We start from the raw sequence: 27,250 nt of genomic DNA, 5'->3' as shown, positions 1-27,250 counted from the left end.
TTTAGATTTAAAGTATAACATACAGTAAGTTAAAGATAATTTCAGGGGCATCTGGGTGGCTCAGCGGGTTAAAGCCTCTGCCTTCAGCTCAGGTCATGATCCCAGGATCCTGGGATTGAGCCCCGCATCGGGCTCTCTGCTTGGCCTGGAATCTGCTTCCCTTCCTCTCTCTCTGCCTGCCTTCCTGCCTACTTGTGATCTCTGTCTGTCAAATAAATAAATAAAATAAAATAAAAAGATAATTTCATGTATAAAGTAAATAATAAATATATTTTTAAAGATTTATTTATTTATTTGATAGAGATCACAAGTAGGCAGAAAGGCAGAGAGGGAGAAGCAGACCCCCTGCTGAGCAAGAGCCCAATGTGGGGCTCCATCCCAGGATCCTGGGATCATGACCTGAGCTGAAGGCAGTGGTTTAACCCACTGAGCCACCCAAGGGCCCCCATAAATATATATTTTTAAAGATTTTATTTCTTTATTTGACAGACAAAGATCACAAGTAGGCAGAGAGGCAGTCAGAGAGAGAGAGGAGCAAGCAAGCTCCCTGCAGAGCAGAGAGCCCGATGAGGGGCTCGATCCCAGGACTCTGGGATCATGACCCAAGCTGAAGGCAGAGGCTTTAACCCACTAAGCCACCCAGGTGCCCCAATAATAAATATTTTAACAATGAAGTAGATGGAAGGAGGTTACAACACCCTTATTACCTCCGGCATCTACTACCTGCCCCGCTCCCCGCAATTTGGGATTGTTGTAAAGTAGTGAGGTAATTCTGATCTTCTAGAGAAATCTTAATGGTAACATTTAAAAAAAAAATTTACTTGATTTGCAGTCTCAGAATACACTTACATTTAATAACAACAACAAAAATTAAAACAAAAAACCGTTACTCCGAAGTTAGCCCAGGACTAACATCACCTTCACTGATCCTCTAGTTAGCCATTTGCAACTCCTCTGTGATGGAGGCCAAATTTAACACGCCCGAGAGCCTCAATTATTTTAACTGCAGTTAAAAAAAAAAAAAAAAAAAAAAACGATTTGCTAATGAAATTTTTTTAAAGTTTTTTTTTAATATTTTATTTTTATAAACATATATTTTTATCCCCAGGGGTACAGGTCTGTGAATCACCAGGTTTACACACTTCACAGCACTCACCGAAGCATATACCCTCCCCAATGCTAATGAAATTTAAATCGATCCTTTGCGGAGTTCCAGAGGCACTTCCAAAAACTTCTGTTGAAACTCACTACGTGCCCAACTTTGCACTATAGAGCGTCCTTCTGCCCTAACTAGAAGTTTGACACTTTCTCCCTACCTCCGGGGTAGGGAGGTCCTAATCCGCGCCCAAGGTGCAACTGCTCTAAGGGTTACTTAAACTCACCGGGAGGAGAGAGTAAGTCCCCGCCCGAAGACGTTGATTGGCAGGCCACGCTCGGAGCGGCGATTAAATTCTTAGCCAGTCTCTGCCCAGGTCCGTCCCCTCCCCGCCCCAAGGGCGGCCTGGGTTTGTTTTGGCGTAAAACGCGCGCACTGATGACGTCAGGACGCTGACGCCTGAGGATGGCGGCGGCGGCGGTAACGGCGGCGGCGACCCTATCCGAGGTCTGGAGAGGGTCAACACAGCCGCCGAGACGCCGAAGACCCCGCCGTCCGCGCGAGGTGAGGCGGCCCGGCCCAGGGCGACGGCCCGACGGGCGGGAGGGGCTGACGACCTGCGGCCACGGTCGCTTCCTGGCGCCCTGGGCCTGCCTATTCCTGGCCAGCCTGGAGCCCTCGGCCGGAGTCCGGTGTGCCGGGGCCTACGAGACTGGGGAGCAGGCCAGGCGATGGCTGCTCGGGATCCCTGGTATTCGAGGCTGGACGGGCCTCAAAACATTCTGCTGTGCTGGGTAGCCCGTCTCTGGGGCCGCGTGGGCCTGGTGGACGTGGTCGGCTTACCTGCCTGCTGTTCAGCTAGTCAGGGTGAACTAAGCAGGTTGTCCTCACTGCCTTCTCGTGTCCGGCACCTACTTCACACCCCTCCTTTGCGACTGAACGCTAGCAGTTGTCGGGGCAGCTGGTCGCTTTCCTTTTCAGGCTGGGGAAAAGGCTTGAGCCTAGCCGGGTTGCCTGCTCCGCAAGCCATCATCCTTCAGCTTGTAAGGGGAAGCCAGTTCCCCACGCCCTCTCCCTCTCCACGAAGCTGCTGAAGTTAAAAATTCCCACCTGAAAATTTGAATTAAGTCCTTCTCTACCAGAAACTGGATCCCTGGTGCCTATAGGATGAAGTCCAAGCTTCATAGCAAGGCGCTTGGGGCTTCTCATAATTTGGCAGAGGCCTAACCTGGAAGTCAACACCAGGGCACTTCTGCCTTCTGTTTACAGTTTGTTGTTAGGGCATGTGAGCCCGCTGTGCTCAGTGTTTTGATACCCTTGTACTTTAGATACGCATTTTGTAATAGTCTTCTTTACCCCCATCCCAGTCACCAGAATGGAAAATTTACATCTGTCCTTTAAAATCCACCTTAGATTTCATTTACTTTTCCAAGGGAAAACCCTCCGTTGCTTCACATGTAACCATGGCTCCTCTGTACTTTTATTCATGTGACTCTGTTGAGTATGTCATGTTGTGTCATGGGATGGTGGGTCTGGGTCTCCTGTCTACATCTGAGTGCCTAGCTTTGTGCCTGGCGTAGGAGCTGAATGGACTGGGATAGGTTGCTGGTTTACGACTAGGAACAGATTCACTGTATTATTGAGCCCCTGTCAGGGGCCAGGATCTGACAGGACAGCAAATGTGTATCTCCTGTTGGCACATGCATACATATTTATGTGGTAGGTGGGGCCGCCTTGTCAACTTTGATGGTTTAAAATCTCTTGGCGTCGTTTTTCAAGATACAGATTCAAGAATCTCACTCTCTGATATTTGGGTTCAGAACATCTGGAATCTGCTAGGAATCTGTATTTTAAAAAAACACCTCAGTTGACTTTTACTCTGCTCCCTGGTTGAACATCTTTGTCATTGCACTAGACATCTGTTGTGTCTTCTATGTCCAGTGGGAAGGGCTGGCTGTGCCATGTAGTCTCATTGCCCATACTTGGGAAGGCAGTATGATTTGCTGGTTAGTAGTATGGGCTTTGGAGTCAGAAAGACTTGAATTCAGTTCTTGTTTGTGAGATTTTGAGGTCCTTTGAGTCCTATTTTGCTCATTCCAGAATAGCAGTAATCAGGCCTACTATGTGTGGTTGCACAGAGGAGTGAGAGTACATACAAGATGCTTAATGCAGTTCGAACTCAGGAAATGGAAGCCACTGTTATTACTAATGACTGTTTTTCCCAGAGTGTGTCCCTTGTGAAAAGGCGATCTGAGGAAGCCTGTTTGCTCTCCAGACTGAGCCTCATGTAGAAAGCTGCCTTATATGAGGTGATTTCTGCTTATCAAGGAAAGCTCTGACAAAACTGTGCTTCTCCTCAGGGTAGTTGCACTTGGTCATTCCCCTAGAAGATGTTTGGAATGCTGACTCACTAGAGGGTGGGTTTGCCACATAAGCACTTTGTCCCCGTTTAATTGGAAATACTGTGCTTGTTAAGATGTATAAATGAGCTAGAGAAAGTGCAGCTCTCAGGAAACCTCTTGGCCTCTGACACTGAGCTAGAGTTGGATCTAGAACCTGGAATGGAGTACCCCTGCTGATCCTACCAAGGAATCTGAAATAGATACTGGGGATCTCTGTCAGTCACAGTTCGTAGTTAAATGAGAGACTTTGGTTTGGCCTTCTGTCTTACAGGTTTTAGTGTGTTATGTGGGCAGATTTATCCTCTTCAGAGCTTCCCGACTGTGTGATAAGAATGGGCATTGGTGTGCCAAAGTACTGAAGCCTTAAGCTTCCAGATAGCCCAGAACAGTTGTCCCTCTCAACCCTGGGGCGCACAGAGAAAAATTTGGGAAGTACAGCCCTGGAGAAACGGAAGCAATTCTGCTTATCAAGAACTAGAGAGAGACTTACTTATTTGAACTCCTTTTCCTTCCAAGAATCTTACTCAGTGACTATTAAGTGGATTTGTGTTGGCTAGGTCATCCCTGATCTAATTCTTGGGACAGCCTTCTGTTGCCGTGGTGTCGGATATGATGCTAAAGTAGAAAAATGTGTTTTCATTTTGGTGGGGCGGGGGAGGGTGGAATTATCTTCGAGGGTCTCCTTCCAGACTGCCAGTCTTGAAGTGGCCTCACGGGGCATCATAAGAGAGACTCTTGGTGTGGAACCATTTGTGCATAAGTTCCTTGAGAGCAGAGATTGCGGCAGGCTTCTTTTTGTCTGTCACAGCTCCTGGCTGAGTTCTTGGCCCACAGCGGGAGCTCAGTAAATATTTGTGGGTTGAACCTTGGGATTTTGGAAGGAGAACCCAGGTACATTGCCAGAGTCTGTATTTCTGATGATGGGATGGCCAGTGGGTGGGATGTCTTAGATGGAGCTGGGGCCATGATGAAATGAGGACAAAGCAAACTTTTGAACTTTCTTGCTTCTCTCAGCCGTAAGGCTGGAGTCTCTGCCCACCAGTTACTACCATATAAAGCTTGGGACCTAGCTGGAGTCCTTGAGTAGTGTCCTGAGTTACGTTACTATAAGAAGAAGTCATAATAATTTTTATTACAAAGTAATATTTAAAGTTAGGAGGTGCCTGGGTGGCTCAGTCATTAAGCGACTGCCTTCAGCTCAGATTATAACCCCAGGGTCCTGCAATCCAGCCCCGCATCAGACGCCCTACTTGGGCGAGAAGCTGCTTCTTCTTCTCCCACTTCCCCTACTTGTGTTCCCTCTCCAGCTGTCTCTCTCTCTCTGGCAAATAAATAAATAAAATCTTTAAAAAAATACTTAGTGTTAAAACATAGGAGTGAATGATGCACAGTGTCTTTAGACACAAACACTAATAATTTGGTATGTATTCTGACCCTTTAAAAAATTCATATAATAGTCTCTGTGTTTCTACAATATATATTTTTGTTAAGTTTAAAAATGTAATATATGGTGATGATTAAAAAAAATAGCAACAGCACAGGAATATATGAAATGAGAAGTGAAAGTCAGTCTTCAGTCTTCTTTCCTTCCTTTTTTCTTTCCTTCCTTCCTTCCTTCCTCCTGTTCCCTTCACATTTACACACCCTAGAGGCAGTCACTGTCAATAGTCTGTCTTTTCCCTTTCCAGGATATTTTTCCACATATATGTCTGTCTTTTTTTAAACCCTTGATTGGACGTATGGTTCAGCTACTATTTCAACTACTTATTACATCGTGGATTGGGTCCTGGCACGAAGCCATTCAATAAAATTGACTGGTATCTTTCTTTGTCACTATATGTGGATTTACTTCATTCATTTCAATAGCTTCAGAGTGTTCCATTATATGAATGGATCTTAATTTATGTTATTATTCCCTTACTAATGGATATTTGGGTAATTTCCATTTTTTCATTATTATAAAGAACATTGCCATGAACTTGCCTCTACAAATATATCTTTGCATACTCATGGAAATGGTTTTATAGAATTATTTCTGAAAATGGAATTGCTAGATGCAGGGTCTGTTTCTCTGCTTCAGAAAGCAGACTCACATAGCTCCCTCTAAGGTCGCTGAGGTCCTTGTTTGGGAGTTTTCATGTAAAGTGACAAGCTCTTTTGCCTGGTGTCTCTGCTTGCCTCATGCTGGTTAGAAGTGCTGTTTAGCAGTACTTATTTCTGGGATTACTGGGAGATTACTGCCTACTTCATTTTGATAGGTAGTCTTTCAATACAGAGATCTTTGCAGGTGAAAGGTTGCAAAGCTCCTCTGTGGAGAATAATCTTAGGGTTCACTACTGGAGAGGGCAGGGTGCTTATGGGCCCCTGCCTGGGACACAGCCACACACTCGACTTCTGTGGCCAGGAAATTATTTCAGGATCCATCCTAGGCCTCTGTCCTCTTTCTCCCATGGGGTCAAATTGGCAGCTTGTGGACTAATTTGCCTTGGAGTTCGGTTAACAGTCTGTAAGGCAAACAGACCTGAGAGCTCTAGCTTCCTTTGTTACCGAGAACATTTACACAGGCACCAAGGGAGCACAGCTCTGGTTTAATCACCCAAATGGCCTCTTCCTGCCACTTGAAAATTTCTGAGGTTCTGGGACTGTTGACTTGCAGCTAATAGAAAGCCAAGAGCCAGACCACCTTTCATTTGTTGTAATGAACATGAACGCCTGCTCTGAGCCCAGCACTTTGCTGGGTGCCAGGGAGCTCTAGAAACCTGAGAAGTGGCCTCTTTCTTCAAGGGGCTAACAACTCTAGTGTTCTGAGGCAGTCTGGAGTACCGCAGTGAGCAGCGTGACCTGGACTATACTTGGAATGGAGGTTTCATAATGCAGCCCTTCAGAAAAGGTCCTCCGTAAAGGCTTGTTGATTCATCAGCTGAGTGTTAGGAGGAAGGATAGAGACCTTGACCAGATGAGGCAGAGCTCTGCTGAGCCTCCGGCACTTCCAGAGTCTCTTCTGTGATGGAAGGAACTCTGACTGGCCATCACTGTCTGAAGTGGCCGTGGTCAAGTTTCTACTTTCCTTGGCCTGTCATTTGGTAGTGTGAACAGTAGTGCTGAATGCTCGTGCCCACCGCCACACTCTAACATGCTTGCACTCCTCAAGGAATGCTTGGGATCAGGCTGGGAATTGAGGGAGTGGAGACAGTTCTGCAGTTCTTTCTGCAAGATGTGTTAGGATTGATGTCGTGGAAGGGGATGGTGCCTTGTGATAGCTGGCATAGTATGACCTCTTGAGTCTTCTCTCACACCCTAGTCACTGTGCTAGGGACATACAGAGAGGAGCAGGGGCAGGAAAATACTCTGCCCTCATTCCCAGAAGTTTTGTCAGATTCCTTCCCTGTCCCCCTGTCTGCCTTTTCACCTGACCTGTGAGTGGCGGGAATTTAACTGATGTGATTGACATGTGGAGTGGCTGTGGGGCTGGAGCAGCCTGGAGGCTGTCGGCTGTTACCCCTTCCCAGAGCTAGCAGCTTCTCTCCTGCACTCCTCCTCCGCAGTTGGGAAGGTGGAGTACCAGCATCAGCTTGTCTTGGAAGAGTTTCTAATTGGAACAAATGTGGGAGAAACTATGTCCCAGGAAGGAAGTAGGAAGGTCAGAGAGGGATAATCCTTGGCTCTCTCACTGCTGACTCGAGATCCTTGTGCAGGCTTTGTTTGTTAAAAGTGAGAAGTCAGGCCTTTTCTTTTGTAAACCTTAGTGTTTCTCTTGAGGGCCAGGCTAGATGTGCACATTTAAACAAAAAGACCCAGTGCATATGCCTGGAAACAGTTACTTATTTTGCGGATCTAGGGTGTGGCCTCCTCACCAGGAAGAAGACCTCTGTGTGGCTGTGTGGGGTCACCTGGCAGTTTGTCTTCGCTCTGGATGGTGGTAGACGTTGCTTGGGGATCAGGAGCCTGTGTTTGGCTTCAGGAACCCTAGCCCAGGAACTGTCCTTTTTTCCTGAGCTGTAGCCCTGTATAGCCTTGACAGTCTTGTGTTTTCCCCAAAAGAAGAGATGCAGAATTCTAGTTCCCAGTTCTGATCTTTAGCCTCTCTAGAAAGGAACCTTGTTTCCAAATGCCTTTGTTTAAACCTGATTTCCCAAGCTACTATGTGGGATCTGCTGGGCATTTGGGTGCAAACTGCAGCACATAGGGAAGAGCCTTGTGCTGGTGGAGCAATCTTCCCCCCTCACACGAGGGAAGATAGCTCATTCTGCCGAGAGTCATGTTGATATACTGATTAAAATCTGAGCCCTTAATCTGTGGTCTCCCGACTCCTCCTTTTTATCTAATTGAGGTCTTGGGTATGTTTCAGTGATGAGCTTGTTCCTTGAGTTAGCCACATTGGTCAGTATCATCACGTTAGAATCTGGGCCTTGACTCTCTGGAATCTGGTGGCCTCTTTGGGTTCTCTGTGACCTCCAAGCTGCCATAGCAAAACCTGCCTGGGTCTTCTGCTGCTGCCTTTGATGGGATCATTTGCTGGGGTTGGGGGTTTCAGGTGTTGCCCTGTTGGCCCCAGGCACCACCCTTGGTCAGCCATGGAATCTCTGTCATTGACTCTTTTTAAATGTCAGTTTCGACTTTAGTGTCATACAGATGTTACACATGCACTGCAATACACCCAGAAGTCTCCCACAGCTTCGTGGATCTGCCCCTCCTGCTCCATTGCCAGCCCTTCAGCCCAGGAGCCCAAGTGAGGGACTAGAGTGGGGCCCTCCTTTTCACTCCTTATGTCTTACCTTCTGTCCTTGTCTGTTTTCCTGCTGACATCTCTGCATTCCCCCCTGCTGTCTGGGTCACCACCTTCCTCAGTGGCCCTTTTAACCTACTTTGATCTTCCTCCAGTTCTGCCTCACACTTTTTTTTCTAAACACAGACCCATTGCCTCTTTGTAAACCCTTTTGTAGCTCTGGTCACCTCACCGGAAGGTCCTGCTTCCTCACCCTAACTTGTGGTGTTCTCCACAGCTCAGTTCCTGCTGCTTCCAGAACTTCAACCCACCCTGCCCCCAGTCCTGTCTTCATACTACCAAACTACATGTTATCAGGTGCAAGGTATCACCCTGGGCCTCTGAATCTTTGAGTGTGTTTTGCTCTCTGCCTGAAACACCATTCCCACCTTTCCTCACCTGACTCATTCTTACTTTAAATTCAGTGTGGGGGTCACTTCCAGGAAGCTTTCCCTAACCCGTGTGTCACTCTACATGTATTGTTCTTTCTCAGGCCTAACACCGTGCTATATTGAAATGATCTGTTTTTATGCTTTTTTTCTTTATTTACACTCTGACCCTGGTGACCATGTTTTACTTAGGTGTCTGTGTGTGTGTGTTAAAGTATAATCTGCATTGGACCATGTCTTACTCATTCCCCTATCCCTAGCACCTAGTTGATGTTTGTGAGATAAACTGAAATATATATGGATCTCTGCCCCTAGTTTCTGGCACAGGGATCCTGAAAACCCTTGTAATCTCCTAAGTGATAAGAGTATGAAGAGCGTCTCTTGCTCTGATATTTGGGCCTTGACCCCAGTTCCTGATACGGCTCCTGAAACCCTTGCAATTTCTTGGATGATAGGAGTGTCTTTTGCTCTTATTTATTTATTTTTTTAAAAAGATTATTTATTTATTTATTTGACTGACAGAGAATACAAGTAAGCAGAGAGGCAGGCAGAGAAAGAGGAGGAAGCAGGCTCCCGGCTGAGGAGAGAGCCCGATGTGGGGCTCGATCCCAGGACCTGGGATCATGACCTGAGCCGAAGGCAGAGGCTTTAACCCACTGAGCCACCCAGGTGCTCCAGGAGTGTCTTTTGTTCTAATGAGATGACTCTGAATGGGCTCCCAGGTGACTCCTAGATGGAAGCTGATCACCAGAAAGACTCAAGGCCTGATTAGAAGCTTGGAATTTTCAGCTCTGCCTTCTCTTCACTTGAGAAGGGAGTAGGGCCCAAAATGGAGTTAATGATCAGTCGTGACCATATGATGAAGTCTCCATAAAATCCCAACAATAGGGTGTTTGGGGAGCTTCTGAGTCGGTGAATACATGGGAGTCCTGGGAGAGTGGGGCACCCAGAGAAAGCAAGGGAGCTCGGTGCCCCTTCCCACATGCCTGGCCTGCCCTGTGCATTTCTTCCATCTGAATGTTCACATGTATCTTTTTATAAACTGGTGAGTGTAAATGTTTCCCTGAGATCTGGGAGTTAAGAAACTCAAGGAGGGGATTGTTGGGACCCCAATCTATGGCTGGTTGGTCAGAAGCACAGGTGATAACCCAGGCTTGTGACCACTGAAGTATGCTTGAGGGAAGGAGCAGTCTTAGGGGACTGAGCCCTTAATCTGTGGTGTCTGATGATATTTTTGGGTAGACATTGTCAGAACCGAGTTACATATAGGACATCTGCCTGCCATTACAGAATGCTTGGTATGAGGACTCACCATACATGTGACTAGAGGTATCAGAAGTGAAATGTTCTTGGGGCGCCTGGCTGGCTCCAGTCGGTGGAGTGTGTGACTCTTGATCTTGGGGTTGTGAGTTTGAGCCCTGTGTTGGGTATAGAGATTACTTTAAAAAAAAAAAAAACTTAAAAAAAAAACAAAAGAAGTGTTCTCTGTGAAGGTAAAGGAGAGACATAGAGTGAAGAAATACACAGTATGGAAGAACTTTATTTCCTTACACAGGAAGGAAAAAAGCTGTTTTTTTTTTTCCCTCTTTACAGTGTTTAATAAATGTTTGATCTGAATTGATAATTTTACCCCTAATTCTATATGTCATAACCAGTAGGAAATTCTCAGCTCTCTCCTTTCACCCATGGGCCTCTCAGAAAGATTTAGAGAAGGATGGCCAGGGTAGAAGTGACTTCTGGAAAGAAGGACCTCGGCACTTCACCTTATGAAGGCCCCACCAACCATAGTTTTCATGGTTGGAACTTGTCTGGGAAGCAAATGGAGGAGCTCTTGGACTATCATCCCAAGGAAGCAGAGGACCCTAATCCACAGGCTGAGTCACATCGAGATAAAACTGTTAGCGTCCTTTCTGAGCTCAGGGTCCCCTTTGTCTCTTGAATGAAGCCCTGACTAGTTTGGTGGCTACCTGGTGGCAGTGTGCCAAGGTTTGTGGTCCTAAGTTCACTGGGGTTGATTTCAGCCTGCTCAGGAATTGTGTGGCATTTCGGCACACGATTTTGGCGTCTGTGTGGTGAGCCGGGAAGTGGAAGACCCTGGAACAGGGTGTTAAACTGCCAGATGAAGATGGTGCATCAGCAAAGTAATGGGAACTGTCTAGGAAAGAGTAGAGTTAAGGCAGAGAACCGTGGCAGGGATGGTAGTATTGGCAGTAGTTGTAGGAAGCAGTCAACCCCTGCAGGAGCCCTAGAGGGCTGGGAAGGATCCATGAGGGGCATCTTGGAGAAATGGCTTTCTGAGCCCTGGTGGGTGATAGTGTTGGAGATCAGGCCTCCAACATTCTACACCCCCGTTTCAGAAAAGATGAGTCAGAATAATAAGAGGAATGATTTTAACATTTAAAAAAACATTGAAATTCAACTAGGATAAGGGACCCAGGCAGAGTAGGGAGGAAGGTGGGGGCAGTGACAGCTGAGCCTGGTGCATGTTCCTGCCCCTCGCTTGGGGTTAGAAGGCAGCACAGGAATCAGATCCAGGGAGATGTAAGTCAAGACCATGGAACTCAGGGAGGCCTGAGTGGCTCAGTTGGTTAAGCTCTGCCCACTTTTGTCTCAGGTCATGATCCTAGAGTCCTGGGATCAAGTCCCCCATCAGGCTCCTTGCTCAGTGGAGTGCCTGCTTCTCCCTCTGCCAGTAGCTTCCCCTGCTTGTACCCCTGCTCTCTCTTTCCAAATGAATGAATAAAATCTTAAAAAAACAAAAAACAAACCAAAAAACCACCATGGAGCTCAGATCCAGCCTTTCATCTGGACCCTTCAGCAAGCCTCAGGGGCCAACACCATCCTCCCTTCTAGGGAATCATATTAGGGTCAGGTCTTCAGCTGCATTTATTGAGGGGCAAGGGAGAGGGGATGAGGAGGATGGCTGGTATCCTTTCCAAGATATCCCTGGCTATGCTGACTTGCCCTTTCTTCCGTGTGCATAGGTGTAGACGGGGCACTGCCTGCAGAGCAGGTCCTGCCAACCTCGCTGGAGAGGATGCCCCCGTGTCCGTGATGGGCTGTGGGACAAGCAAGGTCCTTCCTGAGCCGCCAAAGGATGTCCAGCTGGACCTCGTCAAGAAGGTGGAGCCCTTCAGTGGCATTAAGAAGGATGTGCACAAGCATTTCATCACAGAGGTTGACAGCGTTGGTGCTCTCAAAGCTGGCTTCCCAGCAGCCAGTCAGTGTGCAAACCCCTGCTCTGGGGCCCCCATTAGCAGCCACACAGAGCCTCCCTCAGAACCACCACGCAGGGCCAGGGTGGCTAAGTACAGGGCTAAGTTTGACCCACGTGTGACAGCCAAGTATGACATCAAAGCCCTCATCGGCAGAGGCAGCTTCAGCCGAGTGGTCCGTGTGGAGCACCGGGCGACCCGGCAGCCCTATGCCATCAAGATGATCGAGACCAAGTACCGGGAAGGGCGGGAGGTATGTGAGTCAGAATTGCGCGTGCTGCGCCGGGTGCGTCATGCCAACATCATCCAGCTGGTGGAGGTGTTCGAGACGCAGGAGCGCGTGTACATGGTGATGGAGCTGGCCACTGGCGGGGAGCTCTTCGACCGCATCATCGCCAAGGGCTCTTTCACTGAGCGCGACGCCACGCGGGTGCTGCAGATGGTGCTGGACGGTGTCCGGTACCTGCACGCGCTGGGCATCACACACCGAGACCTCAAGCCGGAGAATCTGCTCTACTACCACCCAGGCACTGACTCCAAGATCATTATCACTGACTTCGGCCTGGCCAGTGCCCGCAAGAAGGGTGACGACTGCTTGATGAAGACCACGTGCGGCACACCCGAGTACATTGCTCCTGAGGTCCTGGTCCGCAAGCCCTACACCAATTCCGTGGACATGTGGGCACTGGGGGTCATTGCCTACATCCTGCTCAGTGGCACTATGCCCTTTGAGGATGACAACCGCACCAGGCTGTACCGGCAGATCCTCAGGGGCAAGTACAGCTACTCTGGGGAGGTGAGTCTGCCCTGCTGCAGGGATGGGTGGGGCCCCCAGTAGTGCTTGACAGGGGGATGTGCTCTGAGAGCCATGTTCATGGGGTCAGGCGGGTCATGTAAAAAATGATAACGCGAAACTAGTAGGGTGTCCCCAAAAGTGAGCCCTGTGACCTGGAAGCAGATAATGTAATTGGGATAGGAGTCCAGGAAGCACAGGCAAAGGGTAGGAAAGTGAGGCAGAAAGGGAGGAAGCCAGTAAAGGTCCTCTGGAGGAGTGGACTGCCACTGTGGGCCGCTGGAACTCCCGCTGGGGACCCTGTGAATAATCACGTGGCACATGCCTCAAAAGTGTACCACTGAGGGACAAGAAGGTGGGTGGGTTTTATTTTTATTTTTTTTAAAGATTTTATTTATTTATTTGACAGACAGAGATTGCAAATAGGCAGAGAGGCAGGCAGAAAGAGGAAGGGAAGCAGGCTCCCCGCTGAACAGAGAGCCTGACTCTGGGATCATGACCTGAGCGGAGAGCAGAGGCTTTAACCCACTGAGCCACCCAGGCACCCCGAATGTGGGTGGGTTTTAATCCACTGACTCCTGTAAGAGTTGCGAATTTCTTTGGGGGGAGGGGCATTAAATCCCTGGCCCTTCAGGGCTGTCCTGAATGCCAGCCAGTGCTGAAAAAAGTCTTCAGGCAAGGAAGCAGGGAGACGCGGGCACTGGCACTTGGGGAGCTGTCTGCCTGCACAGGGGCCCCCACAACTGCAGGTGGGCTCAGAGGTGGGATAGAGCATGTGGGCCGAGGGTGCTGCAGTAGCTGCTCCGAAGCGCCTGGGACAAGCTAGAGTGACCATGCCCCGTTGAAAGGCGCCATTGCTGCTCATCTCTGCCCAGTTTTGCCACACAGCCCAGAGGATCCTCTGTACCTAGACATTCCAGTTTTTTTAAAGAAAAGCCAGAAAGTTTGATCTTAAAATGTTGGAATTCCATTTACATATTTAAGTAATACCTTGTGTGCCCACGAATAGTTACCTGCAGGCCACGTTCAACCAGCAGGCCATCAGTTTGTGTTTTGGATCCGCGGATTGTTCTGATACCTGAGAAAATCGGTCAGGTTTCAGCACTGCTGGGAGCTGAAAGAAGGCACGCAAGAAGGAAAAGCTGGTTGGTCCTTAGGCAGGACGCTCACTGGGGGTGATGAGGCTGACCATAGGCAACAGCAGGTGCTATGAGCCTAGTGGTGGGCTCAGGAGGCTGGTGAGTCACAGAATGTGTGGCAGCTTAAACGGGAGGTGAAGTAAGCTTTGCAGGCCAGCAGGTTTCTGCCAAGGCAGCGAGGACCCCTCCCCGAGGGCCCCCTGCAGAGTGCTCCCCACAGTGTTCCCCGCAGGTGCCCCCCGTTTTTTTTTTTTTTTTAAGATTTTATTATTTATTTGTCAGAGAGAGAACGAGCAGGCATGGGGGGAGAAGCAGAGGGAGAAGCAGGCTCCCTGCTGAGTAAGGAGCCCGATGCAGGACTCAGTCCCAGGACCCTGGGCTCATGACCTGAGCTGAAGGCAGAAGGTTAACCAACTGAGCCACCCGTGCATCCCGGCTGGTCCCCTTTCTTTGGGCTGTGCCCTCTCCCCACCCTCAATCCAGCCATCTGTCTTCTTCTGGGTGATGGTCATTTGTCCTTCTGAAGACCATCCAAGTGACCAGGGCCCTTCCAGGGAACCTATATGAGAGCATGTCATGTTAAAGGGTGGTGTTTTGATCTGACTTCTGCAAATCAAGGACCACCCACTTTGAGCTCAGCAAGGTTTGGAAGTGTGTATTCCTCACCTAACAGGAAGTCCCATGGCAGTTAGTGCCTTTCTAGGGGCACTTTTCCTGCCGCTGACACTCCCAGAGTGGTGTCTCGTGTATACTAGGCCCCGTCCAATGGACTTGTTTCCTGAGGCCTATGTCTGTGCAATTCCCTGTCAGGCTCAGTGGTTTCTGTGGACTTGAATAGAAGAAGGCTTTCTACAGGAGGTGGGCCTTGAGAAGGAGGAGGCTCAGAGAAAGGGACGCTGCTGACTATGCTCAGAATAAACAGGAGACTGGAAGTAATGGAGCCCAGGTTGCTGAGGCTGGGCCAGGCCTGGTGTTTGTTGTCAGTGTTCGTTATTGGCTCTGTAGTGCCAGAGGCTCCTTGGGGATTGGAAGCCTCAGGTGGGTTCGAGGCCTGTGGGTTCTTGATAGTGAAGCAGGAATGCAGCAGAACGTGTTGTGGAAGACTCACAGGAAAAAGACTGATGGGGGTCCGTTGGAGTAGTATGATTTGGGGGTGAAGGAACTGGCTCTCCTGGGGCTGTTTGAGGCGGACCGGAGATTCCTGAGAGTGGGCTCCACGTGCTGTTTGGAAGAGGTCTGGTGACCGAATCATCCTGCAGCTCTGCAGGAGCATCCGCTTCTGAGGGCAGAGTGAGAGAGGACTCACTGGAGCGGCTGCCCTTGGGTCCAGACAGGGTGTAGGCTCCTGCCTTCACATCCCGAGGTGGGTCCCAGTGGTGGAGGGAAGTACACCAAGTACCTGGCTCCTGCCCCACAGTCCTGACACTGTAGATGCTCCAACCCCTAGCCCTGGCCCCGCTCTCTGCCCCATTTCCTACACCCCACAGGCCCGAGATGTTTGCTCTGTTCTCTCCCCATACTAAGCTGTCGCTCAGGCTTTTCACTTGCTCCCAGCATCGGCCTTATAAATTTGACCAGCCGTGAAAGGTTCAGTTCAAAGATGGCTTCCATTTAGAATAGTGGTGACCACTGTGTAGTACCAGACACAGGGCTAAGGGTTCTGTATCCAGCATGTTTACTCTCTACAACAGTGCTGCCAGGTGGGTGTCATGCCCCCATTTTACAGATGAGGAAACTGAGGCTCATGAGGTTAAGTAACCTGTCCGGGGTTTCATAGCTAAGAGCCTGACAGGCCTGGGATTTGAATCTAGGCCATCTTGGTGTCACAATTCTTGAACTCTCCATCGCCACAGTCTGTGTTCCCAGACATACATGCCTTAGCGTGTTGCTGGAGTCCTTGCTGCAGCACAGTCTTGGGCTGCTGTCTGTGGACATCTCTCCTCTCAGGCCTGTAAGGCCCTTGAGGACAGCTTGTGTATCAACATATGTTCCTGATACTTTCTCTCGGCTTCTGAGGGAAGCACCCGAGTTGTTGGTGATGTCTTAGGAAAGGATGCAAAAGTGAGCGGCTGGCGGGCAGACAGGCGTGGCCCTGCTGGCTGGGAGTGTTCTCTTCTGGGGGCTGGGCTCCAGGAGGAAGTGGAGAGCCTGCTGGAGAGGTGGTTAGTGGTCTGCTCGCCAGACCTGCTAGGAGCAGCTTTGGGATCTTGAAAGAGGAGGGAGTGCTGGGAAGGAAAAGGCTGTGACAGATGATATTACAAAGGGAAATCTGCATTTTCCCTGGTGGCCGGAGTGGAGAGGACCAAGCCAGGGTCGTGTTGGAAGTGGTGGAGAGACCCTTGTTGGTCAGAGGTGAGGAAGGCCTCTGTGAGTGGGAGAGCAATCTAAAGACACAAAGAGCCACACTGAGAGAGGGAGCTTCTTGTCATGAGAGATTCCAGGAGGGCTGGAGCAGTTATTTCTGAAGGAGTGACACCGAAGGTGAGTCATTTCTGTAAGACCCATACCCGGAGGTCTGTTACGGTCCCACTGACTTGGAGCCCATGAAATGTGATGTTGCCGGCCTAATGCCATTGCTTTTGTCAAGAGTTCTATTCCCAGAAGCAGGACAGATGAAGAGGCTCTTGTGGGATTGATGGCAGAGTGGAGCCATCAGCAGCTTTGCTGCCCCCGGGGGGGGGGGATTTAGCAGCCTTTAATTGTCACCATCTGCTGGGGCTGTCTCTGAGCTGTGGGCAAGCCCGGGCCACTGCACTGGGAATGGATGGGCTTGGGCACAGATTCTCATGGTGCCTTGCTCAGGAGAGCGAGTGCTGCCAGGCAAGGGACAGAATCTTGGTGAAAGAGGAAGGCCACCTGCAGGGACAATCTGCCACCGCCTGAGGGATTGTATTGGTGAGAGGTGGCTTTCCAGGGTTGGGGCTCTGGGCTGCAGCCTGACCAGCTGTCCACAGGGCGCCACGGGGCGAGAGCTCAGGGGCAGGGAATTGGACCGTCTTGTAGTTCTGATAGCCCTGCCACAGGGTGAGCGCCCAGAGCCAGAGATCACATTTACTTCCCCACTTAAAGTGATCCTAACACTTGTCATTCTGCCTTGGGATGTTGAAGATAAAGGAAGGTGCAGAGGATGTTCTGTGTCCTGTTGCTTTCTAGGTGAAGGGGGTCAGCACCTGTGAGGGCGTGGTCAGGCAGCCCGGTTCATCTGCCCTGGTTGGGAGCGGCCAGCTGAGTAGGGAGAGGACCTTGACTCAGAGCCATGGGGAGGACTTCCCCAGGGATGTGGGGGAGCTGGAGACTGGACATGGTGTACAGGCAGCAGATGGAATGCAGGGGAGGCAGGTGGCATGTTTCCAGGCTCATGCTTGGATCCCGCTGGGCGCCTTTAACAGCCTCACGTTCCCACCGCCAGTGGATGGGGGCTGTGACGGACCGTTAGCTCCTCAGTCTTCTCTTGCTGCCTCCTGCTCCCAGAGTAAGTGGGTGGATTCCCATGTCTGTCTCAAAAGCTGATTGATTCTGAATTGATTTAGAATTCTTTCCTGTGAGGTCTCCCTAAGCCCTTCCTCCTTGCATCTCTGCTGGTGGCTGTTGGGTGTCAAGTGCTGGGTGATGGTGCTGTGCAGTGCCAGGATCCCACAAGGACAAGCAGATGCCCCCATACTTGTCCAGGAGGGATCCCTCTGGAAGGACCATCCCTACTTCACTAAAGCTCCTGGTATTCAGTAGGAATTCAACAAAGAAGTCTCTGTCCTTCATTGTAGGAGCAGATGCTGGCAGTCCAGATCCCTGACTGGTCACTGGGAGGTGGCATGATTTGGTCCAGGGGGCATGGCCTCTGGACCCTCACTGGTCACCGTGCTTGGACACCTCTTGAAGGAAGGCAGGGGTGGCTTCCTCCTGATGGCAGGTTCTTTGTGGAGAAAGGCAGCGTCCCCTTCCTATGCCACCTGTGGTCTGCCACTCAGCTCCCTGGAGCCCTGTCCTCTAGGCTTCCCTCTGCCACTGCTGCCCTCGTTACACAGTCCCCAGAGCGCAGTACTCTGCTATGGTGGCAGAAACAGATGCCCGTGTCTCCACATTGCCACACTCAGCTGTTCCTAACAAAATGCCTTGCCCTGACCACCTCCAGCTTCTTATTAACCCAGGGTCAGAGCTTCTCGCATCACTGCTGTCCCCTCTACCCCCAGGCTTCTCCAGCAAAGGGCTGCACCATGGGTTGTGTTCAGAGCAGTGCCTGGTGTGCGTGCCAGCCCCTCCCTCTCCTGCTCTTCTCATTGTGTGTCTCCACCTGGGTAGCTCTGCCCACGCGCACGCCCTGTCACTTCGAGGCTCTCGAGTTCCTGTGGGAGCTGCCATGGCTGTTGTCTCTCCCACGGTCTGACCTCGTTAAATCCGCTGATGGCCTCCCACGCCCATCCCCTCCTACCCCCACTGAGGTGGAAACAGACTCGCAGGTGGATGGGATGGTTAAAGGGGACCTAATCCGACCGGTCTGCACCGGCCCTGCCTCTCCAAACACCCCTTCCTTGGTCAGTTTCTCCCATAGCACAAGGTCCCTTTCCTTCCTTCCTTCCTTCCTTCCTTTCTTTTTATTAAAGATTTTATTTATTTATTTGACAGAGAGAGAGAGACAGGGAGGAACACAGGCACGGGGAGTGGGAGAGGGAAAAGCAGACTCCTAGACTGAGCAGGGAGACCAGTCCGGGGTACAATCCCAGAACCCTGGGATCATGATCTGATCCGAAGGCAGACGCTTAACAGCTGAGCCACCCAGGCGCCCCAAGGTCCCCTTCTTGTCCATGCCTGCCTGGCCTCAGTTTGTCTGTCTCAGTTTGTCTCCACAGTGAAAGTGTGGGGTCCAGACCGGAGCTTTGCTCCGGTGTGGCCTGGCAGGCTCATCTCTTCACTCATCCTGCCATCCCATGTTGACCACATAGGTGCCCTGAGCCCAGTCCTGTGTAGCCGGGACACAGGCTTCTGTGAGGATGACATGCAGGTAAGAGCCACCAGGGCTCCAGACTGTCTCAGAAATTAGAATGGGAGAAAGGTTTTTGGTTTTTGGTTTTTGCAGTTTTTTTTTTTGTTTTTTTGTTTTTTTTAAAGAACTAGCTTGGCCTCAGCAGAATCCGTGAGTGGAGGGAAAAGAGACCACTCTGCAGCAGGCTCCGAAATCCAGAACCGCCCAGGGCTGTTCCAAGACAGCGTTAAAAGTAGACATTACTGAGTTGCCGACACTGGTTGCCAACATGCCCCTGACTCCAGAGTGAGCACACAGCATCCTGCCTGACTCTTGGGTTGTGCCCTGTCTTTCCCTCCTGTCCTTGTCCTTCACTTTGTGGACTCGGCAGGGACAGGTGGCGCAGGAGTTCATTTTATTTCCCATCTCAGGTTTCAGAACGCAGCTTTACTAACCTTTAAGTTGTTGTGCCTTTTCTTGTTTTATTTTTATCTTCCTTCTCGGCCTCTTTTTTTTTTTTTTTTTTTTTAAGATTTTATTTATTTATTTGACAGACAGAGATCACAAGTAGGCAGAGAGGCAGGCAGAGAGAGAGAGGAGGAAGCAGGCTCCCTGCCGAGCAGAGAGCCCGACGTGGGACTCGATCCCAGGACCCTGAGATCATGACCTGAGCCGAAGGCAGCAGTTTAACCCACTGAGCCACCCAGGCGCCCCATCGGCCTCTTTTTAATACTTTATTATCTGGGGCGCCTGGGTGGCTCAGTGGGTTAAAGCCTCTGCCTTTGGCTCAGGTCATGATCTCAGGGTCCTGGGATCGAGCCCCACATTGGGCTCTCTGCTCAGCAGGGAGCCTGCTTCCCTTCCTCTCTCTCTGCCTTCCTCTCTGCCTACTTGTGATCTCTGTCTGTCAAATGAATAAATAAAATCTTAAAAAAAAAAAAAAACATTCTATTATCTTCCTTCTTTTTCTCTCCTCAGGCTCTCTCCCCTTAGGTCCTCTTTCCTACCGCTCAGCCCCCATCCATCCCCTCCAGGTGCAGGGTGGTGGGTTCTTTCTGGTCTGGAAGCTCAGGCACCAGGATGGTGAGTGTCCTGACCAGAGGAAGGGATTGCTGGCTCCACTGCCACACGGTGTCCAGCTCTGCTGAATTTTTTAAAACCCTTTGCCTCGTGGGCCATGTCTGAGTGTGCTGTTCCTGTCATATTGATAGTTCTGCTCTCCTGAGTAAACCCCAAGTTCCATTTCCCAGAAACATGTTCTTTGCTCTGCTCTCGTTCAGGCCCACGTAAGTACAGGAAGGAGGCCCTTGAGGGTGGGAATGCTGGGTCTGAAAATACATCTTGAGACAAAGCTGAGGGAAGACTGAGTCATGGGAGCAAAGCCCAGGCTGCTTTCCTCTCTTCCTTCCCCTAGCAGCTCTTTGGTGTGGCTGACTTCTTTGCCAGAGAACCTTCCCCAGAGTCTTCATGGGCTAGAAAAGAACCCATAGAGGTCAAGAGGTCCAGGCCACTTAAATGTTAGATGCTGTGCTTTTGTTCCTCATGTGCGGCCAAGTGAGGAAGAAAGCTGGGGAACTGTCTTCTTAGAATCAAAGACTGTAGCAACTGGCAGACACTTAGGATCCATTGTATTTGGCTCCTTCATATTAAAAGTGAGGAGGCTTGTCTCCTCCAAGGTCTATAGGGAAGGTAGACCTAGAAGCATTTCTCTAGGCTTGCAGCCTGATGCTTTAATTTGTCACTCAAATATCATCCAAAGGAGAAACTGGGACTTTCTCTCTCCTCACTTGAGAGTGGCCAGACCTGCCTGCCAGAGGGAGTCTAGGGCAAGTCCTGTGAACTGGGTTTGCTGCTGGAAAGAAGCAGCTGCTTCTCTCTCGGTAGCCTAGGCCAAAGAGCTGGCTCCATCCTTCGTTCCCTTAGCCCCTGGGCTCTAGGCAAGACTTCTGGTAGAGACTTGGGAAGTATCCTTTCCAGGCCCTTGTGACATTAGAGCTAGAGCAAGTAAAGGGGGCCAGGGAATAGGGAAATTCATCCTCTGAGCTGGAGTAGAAAGCCCTTGGTGATTTGGTGCCTCCCTTTGAAGAGAAGGTTGGATTCTGCTGCTGAGGAGTGACTGGTTGCTCAGAAGCGGGGGATGAGGAGGGTGACATTGCTAGGAAGTGCTCTGGGAGAGTTCCGAACCCACTTCTGGCCTCTCTGCTATTCCAACATCCAGAATAGGTACTCTGGGGGCGCCTGCCTGGTTCAGTCAGTAGAACCCGAAACTCTTGAGTTTCAAGAGTTCGTGAGTTCCAGCCCCACGTTGGGACCCACACTGGGCCTACGGCTTAGTTAAAAAAAAGAAAAGTAGGTACCCTAACTACAAGAAGCTAAGGATTCTGGGGGCTACAGACTAGGGAAAATGAGAGCCAACTTGATGGTCAGAAAGAGGGTAGAAGTGATGTCTCTCCTCGCACAGCCTCTCCTTGTCCTTTCAGGATGGGGCCCAGCCCTTCACCCACACAGCTCAGAAGAGGCTCGTGGAAAGGAGGGTGTAGGCCTTCACCCTGGGTATTGAAGTTGTCCTCTGATCCCACAGCAGAGGGAAAACTGAGTTGAGGCAAGGCAGACAGGCATTTAATGTTCCCTTCCATGCCCTGTGTTCTGTGTCAGCCCAGAAACAGGCAGAAGCCTCTGGGAGACTAGTCAGGTGGTACCTGGAGCCTCTCCCTTCTGTCAGCCACTTGAGCCTCCCATGTGTCCCTGACTTGGCTCCCAGTTTCCTGAGGTGAGAGTTCTGTTCTTTATCCAGAGCCAGAAGCTAGAGCTGTGGAAGCTGAAAGACTTAACTGTTTATCATTATTCTTTTTCTCATGCCCAGAATGCTACCCAGCTAGTCAGTCATAGGCTGACAGACATACTCATGGGGCTCCAGAGGCCCACACATGTTGGGGATGCTGATGGGTTGGTCTGCGGGTGTCGAATACTTTCTTAGGACATACGAAATTGGACTTGGCCAGAAGCATGGCCCTGAGTGTGGGTGAGTGTGGAAAGCCTTGCATTTCCATGCTGCATGCTGTTGGAGGACTTGGCAGGGCCCCCAGGGGGCATTCTGACGAGCGTTCTGAGCCCCTGTCTCGCTGTCGGTGGGCTGGGTGGAGGACCACTTTGCTGTGTTTGGCCCGCCTGCCTTCTTGCTGCTAGTTCCTCAGTGTGTAAGGGTTAGGCGGGGTGCCGTCGCCACAGCCTGCTTCTCACGTCAGGATGGCTCAAGTCATGTTGGCTTGGGGGTCTCACCTGGCCCAGCTGCTCACAGCTCTTCAGAGATGAGGAGAGCTAGGGCCTGCCGTAGCGGGCGGGGCTGGCCCTCAGACAAATGAGTTCGTCAGCATTCTGCACACAGCTGCGTGTACCCCATAACTGGTGAGGTAGGCATCTGGGGGAGCAGAAGGCGCAGATCAGTCTGGCTCACTTTGTCGTTAACTGGCTGGCCGCTCGGTGAGCAGCAGGGGTTGATGCCTGGTGTGAGCCTCTGCCGCTCTGGGAATGGATGTGCTTACGGCGCCAGGAAAGGGCTGGTGAGAGGCCCATTGAAGATCTCCCTGGACAAGGGATCCAGTCTGCAGAGGCCATTCATCTGACTGGGTGTGGATGTGAAGCAGGGGTGCCTCTGCTCCATCCTGGCTTGTGAGTCCAGCTTTGCCATTGTTTATGCTGCAGTCTGCAGAGGAGTTGCCTCTCTTCTGTCTTGGCTGGACCAAGGGCAGGGGCAGAACCCATGTGCCAGTTCTGTTTGGCTCTCCTGCACTGCCCGCTCTGTCTTCGGGCTGGCCCACCAAGCGGCCGGACTGAGCTGCGCTGTGTTTCCCAGTAATTGCCCTTTTTCTTCTTTCTCACCAGAAGAGCTGGTAGGGCCCCACAGGTATTCTCAGGACCCAGCCTGCTCACCTTCTAGGTTTTGCTCTGTCCATCAATGGTCCCATTATGCTGCGCCTTTCCATCTCTTCTAAGTGAGTGAAGGGTTACAGTGAGTGTCTGTGGTTTAGATTGACTGGCCCCTCACAGTGGCTTCTTGTGTTCAGGGGGCAGCAGTAAGCCACAAGGCTTTCTTGAGCTGTGAGCCGAAGCCCACTGTGGCAGCTGTCTAGTCCAGTCCCGCTGTATGTTAGCCTCAGTACCGGAGCCCTGGGCTCTGGGTGTATGGGGGAGCGCTGTCTGCCCCTCTGTGCCCCCTCATTACTCTCAGCAAGGTACTCATGGGTTTCCCTGGCTGCATGTCCCAAGGCCCTGAGTGCACTCCTCCTGAAGATCATAATCTCCCCAGGAGTCACTGGGAGCAGCCCCTGTTTGGTGGCTGTCTGGGAAGGTGGTCTGTCGTTTTCTACCAGTTCAGTTTAGTGAAAGTTGAGATTTGCCTTCCAAAAAGCTACATCTGCAACTAGCCCCACTCCTTCCTCAGGACTCCAGAAGAGTGTTCTCCTTGGAGCCCCCCTCTGTCCCCGGCATATAGTGGAGAAGGGCACTGGGGGTCAGGGAATTGGAGGTCAGGGAAGCTGAAGTGGTGTGTCTGGATGGCTCAGTCAGTTGAGTGTCTGCCTTCAGCTCAGGTCATGATCCCAGGGTCCTGGGTCGAGTCTGACATCAGGTTCCTCTCTCTTCCTCTGCTGCTCCCCCTGCTTGTGCTCAGTCTCTCTCTCTCTTTCTGTTAAAAAAGTGTATAAAATCTTAAAAAAAAAAAAAAAAAAAAGGAAGCTGAATTGGGGGTAGCAGTAGTCAGTGTTAAGTGTGTTAAGTGTGACTGCTAAAGGGATGCACAGCTGCCCTGAATGCGGGCTCTGCGATACTCCTGAATCCCTCAGAGAGTGAGTTCAGGCATTCCCCAAGGTGAAGGGTATCTTTGGGTGGAACAGGCAGACCTCATTTGGCGGGAAGGAGGGTGATGGTGTCTTTGATGTCCCAGCCAAACCTTCCACAGCAGGCTCAACGAAGGTCCTAGCCACCCACCCTTTGGGAATATCAGAGCCCATGGCACAGTGTCCCCAGAAGACAGGGACACAGAGTGGTACTGTGTCTGCCCTCCTCCAGCAGAGGGGCTTGAGGGCCTCTCTATTCCTGGCACCAGGCACGGGGGCTCATCCAGCTTTGCATGGTCTAATGGGAACGAACAATCAACTTGCAATCACTGGAATCATTACTTAGCTCTGGGGGCTAAGAGAAGTCTGAGTAAGTGTCCTTTACCCTGAGAACCTAAGGAGTCAGCCAGGTGAATGTCCATACAAGCTGTCCAGATTGAGGCCCTGGGACAGACAGCTGCTTGGTGTGTGGCTGAGATAAGGCAGTCACGGGGGCATGTAGCAGAGCAGGCTTTGTGCAGTGTCTCCCCAAGGACACAAGGTACCAAAATGAGGCTGTGTAGAGCACCGCCAGGCCCTCCTGTGTGGCTCCAAGAGGTCATAAAGACTGGAAAGGTCACCTGGTCCCGCCTGTCCCTCAAGAGCCCCCTACCCTCTCAGCAGATAGAGAAATCTAGTTGCCTTGAATTATTTCCTTTTCTCCCCATAGCTGAGAGGCAGAGGTTGATGAGGGGAATACCCTAGTCATCCATCGCCTCTTGGTCAATCAGGGAGGGTGGGTCCTCTCTTTGAAGACTAGGAAGTTGCCTGTTAAGTGGCCTGGTATGGACATCCTGGGTTGGGAGCTTAAGTCTGGCCTAGAGTATAGTGGAAAGTTTGGGTCATTCTCTTTAAATCCCCCTGAACTCACAGTAATCCTGGGGTAGGTGGGGCATCTTGACGGGGGCCACCTTCCTGAGCCAGGCTTTGACTCCAGGGCACTTAGAAGTTGGCTGCTTGGGGAGAGGAACATTTCCTTCTATTTGTCGTGCGGACTCCTTACTCAGAACAGCCTCTGCTTGGTGGCCTAAGCCAATGTTGGGTAAGAGGGAGAGACTTGGGAGGAGCCAGGCAGGGCTTTTCTCCAGAGGGAGAGTGCAGGAATGCTGGACGGTTCTCAGTGCCATGGTGGTAGCCTCATCAGGATGGGGAGAGCCAATGTTGAGTGCTCTCATTCTAATGTCTGTTCTTGGCCTCTAGCCCTGGCCCAGTGTGTCCAATCTGGCCAAGGACTTCATTGACCGCCTGCTGACAGTGGACCCCGGCGCCCGCATGACTGCACTGCAGGCCCTGAGGCACCCATGGGTGGTGAGCATGGCAGCCTCTTCATCCATGAAGAATCTGCACCGCTCCATCTCCCAGAATCTCCTCAAACGTGCTTCCTCACGCTGCCAGAGCACCAAATCGGCCCAGTCCACGCGTTCCAGCCGCTCTACACGTTCCAACAAGTCACGCCGAGTGCGGGAGCGGGAACTGCGGGAGCTCAACCTGCGCTACCAGCAGCAGTACAATGGCTGAGCCACCCGGCTGCGGTGCCGGCGTGACACGGCCCCAGCCCCTTCCGTGTCCCTTCAGCAGCCCCCCGTCCTCATCCTGGGCCTGAACCTGGTATGACAGAGTGGAGGGAGCCTAGGGGGCTGTGAGCCCTGTGAATGAGGAGCCTGGCCTGGCACCAGTGCTCTTTTTGGTGGGCAACTGCTCTGCTAGAGGTTGGGGAAGCGGCTGGACGTGGCCTTCCCTTGGCTCTTCCCCAAGACCAAAAGGTGTGAAGTGCCAGGCAGAGGGTATCCTGAGGTCCCAGGACTCTTTGGGACAGTCACTTCTGAAACCCTCTTCACTGAACCTTTTCTGGCCCCCCACATTCCATTGCATCCTGATCTGTGCCCCAGTGAGGGGCCTAGGGAGGCACAAAGCTTGTGCCTTAGCTGGACTCTCAGCCCCTGGCTAAGTCCAAACAGTCTCCCACCTCCCACCCAAGGTCTGCCTTCGTTCGTGGTGCCTCTAGGGACCTGTCCTGGCCCCAGGACTGGCTAGAACCTCTGGTGGTGGGGCCATGGCATGGTCCTTGGGTCTTCTGAACTATGTGGCCATGTTGGTAGCAGGCTTCTCCAGGCTCCAGCCTCTCTCTGCCAATGAGAGACCTCCTGCCCACCAGCCTACTGCTCTCAGTGCCTTCTTTGCAGAGCCCACTCTACACTTCTCTCCCCCTTGGATGCCCTTTCTATTCCCTAGGTGCCTCCTTCTCAACTGTGGGGGATTAAAGGGAGCCCCACTGCTGCTACCTGGGGAATGGGGGCACCAGGGCCAAGGCAGATACCAGGGGCTTCCCAGGGACGGCCCCATTGATTCCAGTGTCAGCCTGGTTCCACCCTTGGTACTGCCCATTGCCCCCCTTCCCTTCAGGCTCTGCTGTTCCTGCCTCACATCTGCGTGAAGGCGCCATCTAGTGTCTGACATGAGTATGGGCAGCCTAGGACTGACCATGTGCTTATCCTTCGTCCTCTAGAGAAACTGGGAAGGAGCTGCTGTATTGAGGAGAGGTCCCAGGCTGCTCAGCCCTTCCCTTCTGCTGAGCTGCTGCGCAGCTCCAGTTGGAACTTAGCCAAACTGTGTGACCTGTCTCTGAACCCTGAGTGTCTGGGGCCCTGGCCTTCTCACAGCTGGCCTTGGCTGGTCCAGCCTGTTCCTCTTTCCTTTCACAGCATTACCCTTCCAGCTTGGGCTCTGCTGAATCTCAGGCTGGAGGGAGCCCCTGCAGGAGGTGGGTGGAATTGGTGGCTGCTTTCCCAGAGGCGTGAGCCAGACCATCCCCATGTCACTCATGGTGCCTCTCATAGAGCCTCCTCTGTACCACCCCACCCCAAACCAGGCTGGAACCCAAGGCCCCTTCCTCCACAGCTGTGTTCAGTGGGTAGGAAGGAGCTGGGGCCCAGCTTTAGCCTTAGCTTGACTGCAGGGCTTCTGCCAGCAGGGAGGGATTGGCCCTCACTGTTTCTCCCAGTGGGTAGCCTTGGGCCAGGCCCTCCTCTTTCTGCATGTGCCACCTCCAGTCAGAAAGAAAACCAAAGAGACCATTCTGGGCCAAGCGAATTGTGCCTTATACATCTTCTCTTGTACCCAGTGCTTGTGGCACAAGGCAACAGAGAGCCAAGGTTCTGTGGCCTCAGAATTTCCCCTATTTTCCCAAGTGTCTCGGGGGCCTGAAGCCCTAGGGATTTATTTCCTCTCTTGTCCAAGGTCGGCCTGGTCCTAAGGGTAAGACAGAGGGCATTTGGAGACTTGGGCCTTTGATAGGCCCACCTGGGCCTTTATGCCATGGACCGTGGCTGGAGAATGTGCAGTTATTTATTTTGTGTACTCCGGTTGTAAATGTATCCTTTGTACTCAATAAACAGGCTGCCCTCCCCAGGGAAGGCCGCCCTCCCCAGGGAAGGCCGCCCACCCATTCTGACAGTCCAGGCTCCTTGCTGTGGACCAGGGGTTTCCTAGGAGGAGGAAAGATGGGGGGGGGGGGACGCGTGGCCTGGGCATGGCTATGCTAGGAAGATCTGAGTCAACACCTGCCATGCCAGAAGTCTAAGTCCCAAGTGGGAAGAGGGACTCCCAAAAGCCCTCCTTTC

The 27,250-nt window shown here is 51.5% G+C and overlaps 1 protein-coding gene across 1 annotated transcript; it reads left to right on the top strand.

Annotated features, from left to right (window-relative positions):
* The first annotated feature begins 1,521 nt into the window (after positions 1–1,521).
* PSKH1 (protein serine kinase H1) lies at positions 1,522–27,055 on the top strand. The gene is made up of 3 exons (XM_059153284.1): positions 1,522–1,660; positions 11,637–12,663; positions 24,831–27,055. Exons 2-3 carry the CDS (start codon positions 11,707–11,709, stop codon positions 25,146–25,148), a joined length of 1,275 nt encoding a protein of 424 aa, XP_059009267.1. The 5' UTR covers positions 1,522–1,660; positions 11,637–11,706; the 3' UTR covers positions 25,149–27,055.
* Positions 27,056–27,250: the final 195 nt, after the last annotated feature.

This window comes from Mustela lutreola, chromosome 16 (assembly GCF_030435805.1).
Source record: "Mustela lutreola isolate mMusLut2 chromosome 16, mMusLut2.pri, whole genome shotgun sequence".
NCBI lineage: Eukaryota > Metazoa > Chordata > Mammalia > Carnivora > Mustelidae > Mustela > Mustela lutreola.
Note: the sequence above shows the minus strand (reverse complement) of the source record. Positions and strands in the feature narration are given on the sequence as shown.

What these genes read in the sequence shown, in the direction of transcription:
- PSKH1 (XM_059153284.1), top strand. Translation starts at nt 11,707, where the DNA reads ATGGGCTGTGGGACAAGCAAGGTCCTTCCTGAGCCGCCAAAGGATGTC. An exon ending in AGTACAGCTACTCTGGGGAG is followed by an intron (nt 12,664 to 24,830) that starts GTGAGTCTGCCC and finishes CTTGGCCTCTAG; the next exon opens with CCCTGGCCCAGTGTGTCCAA.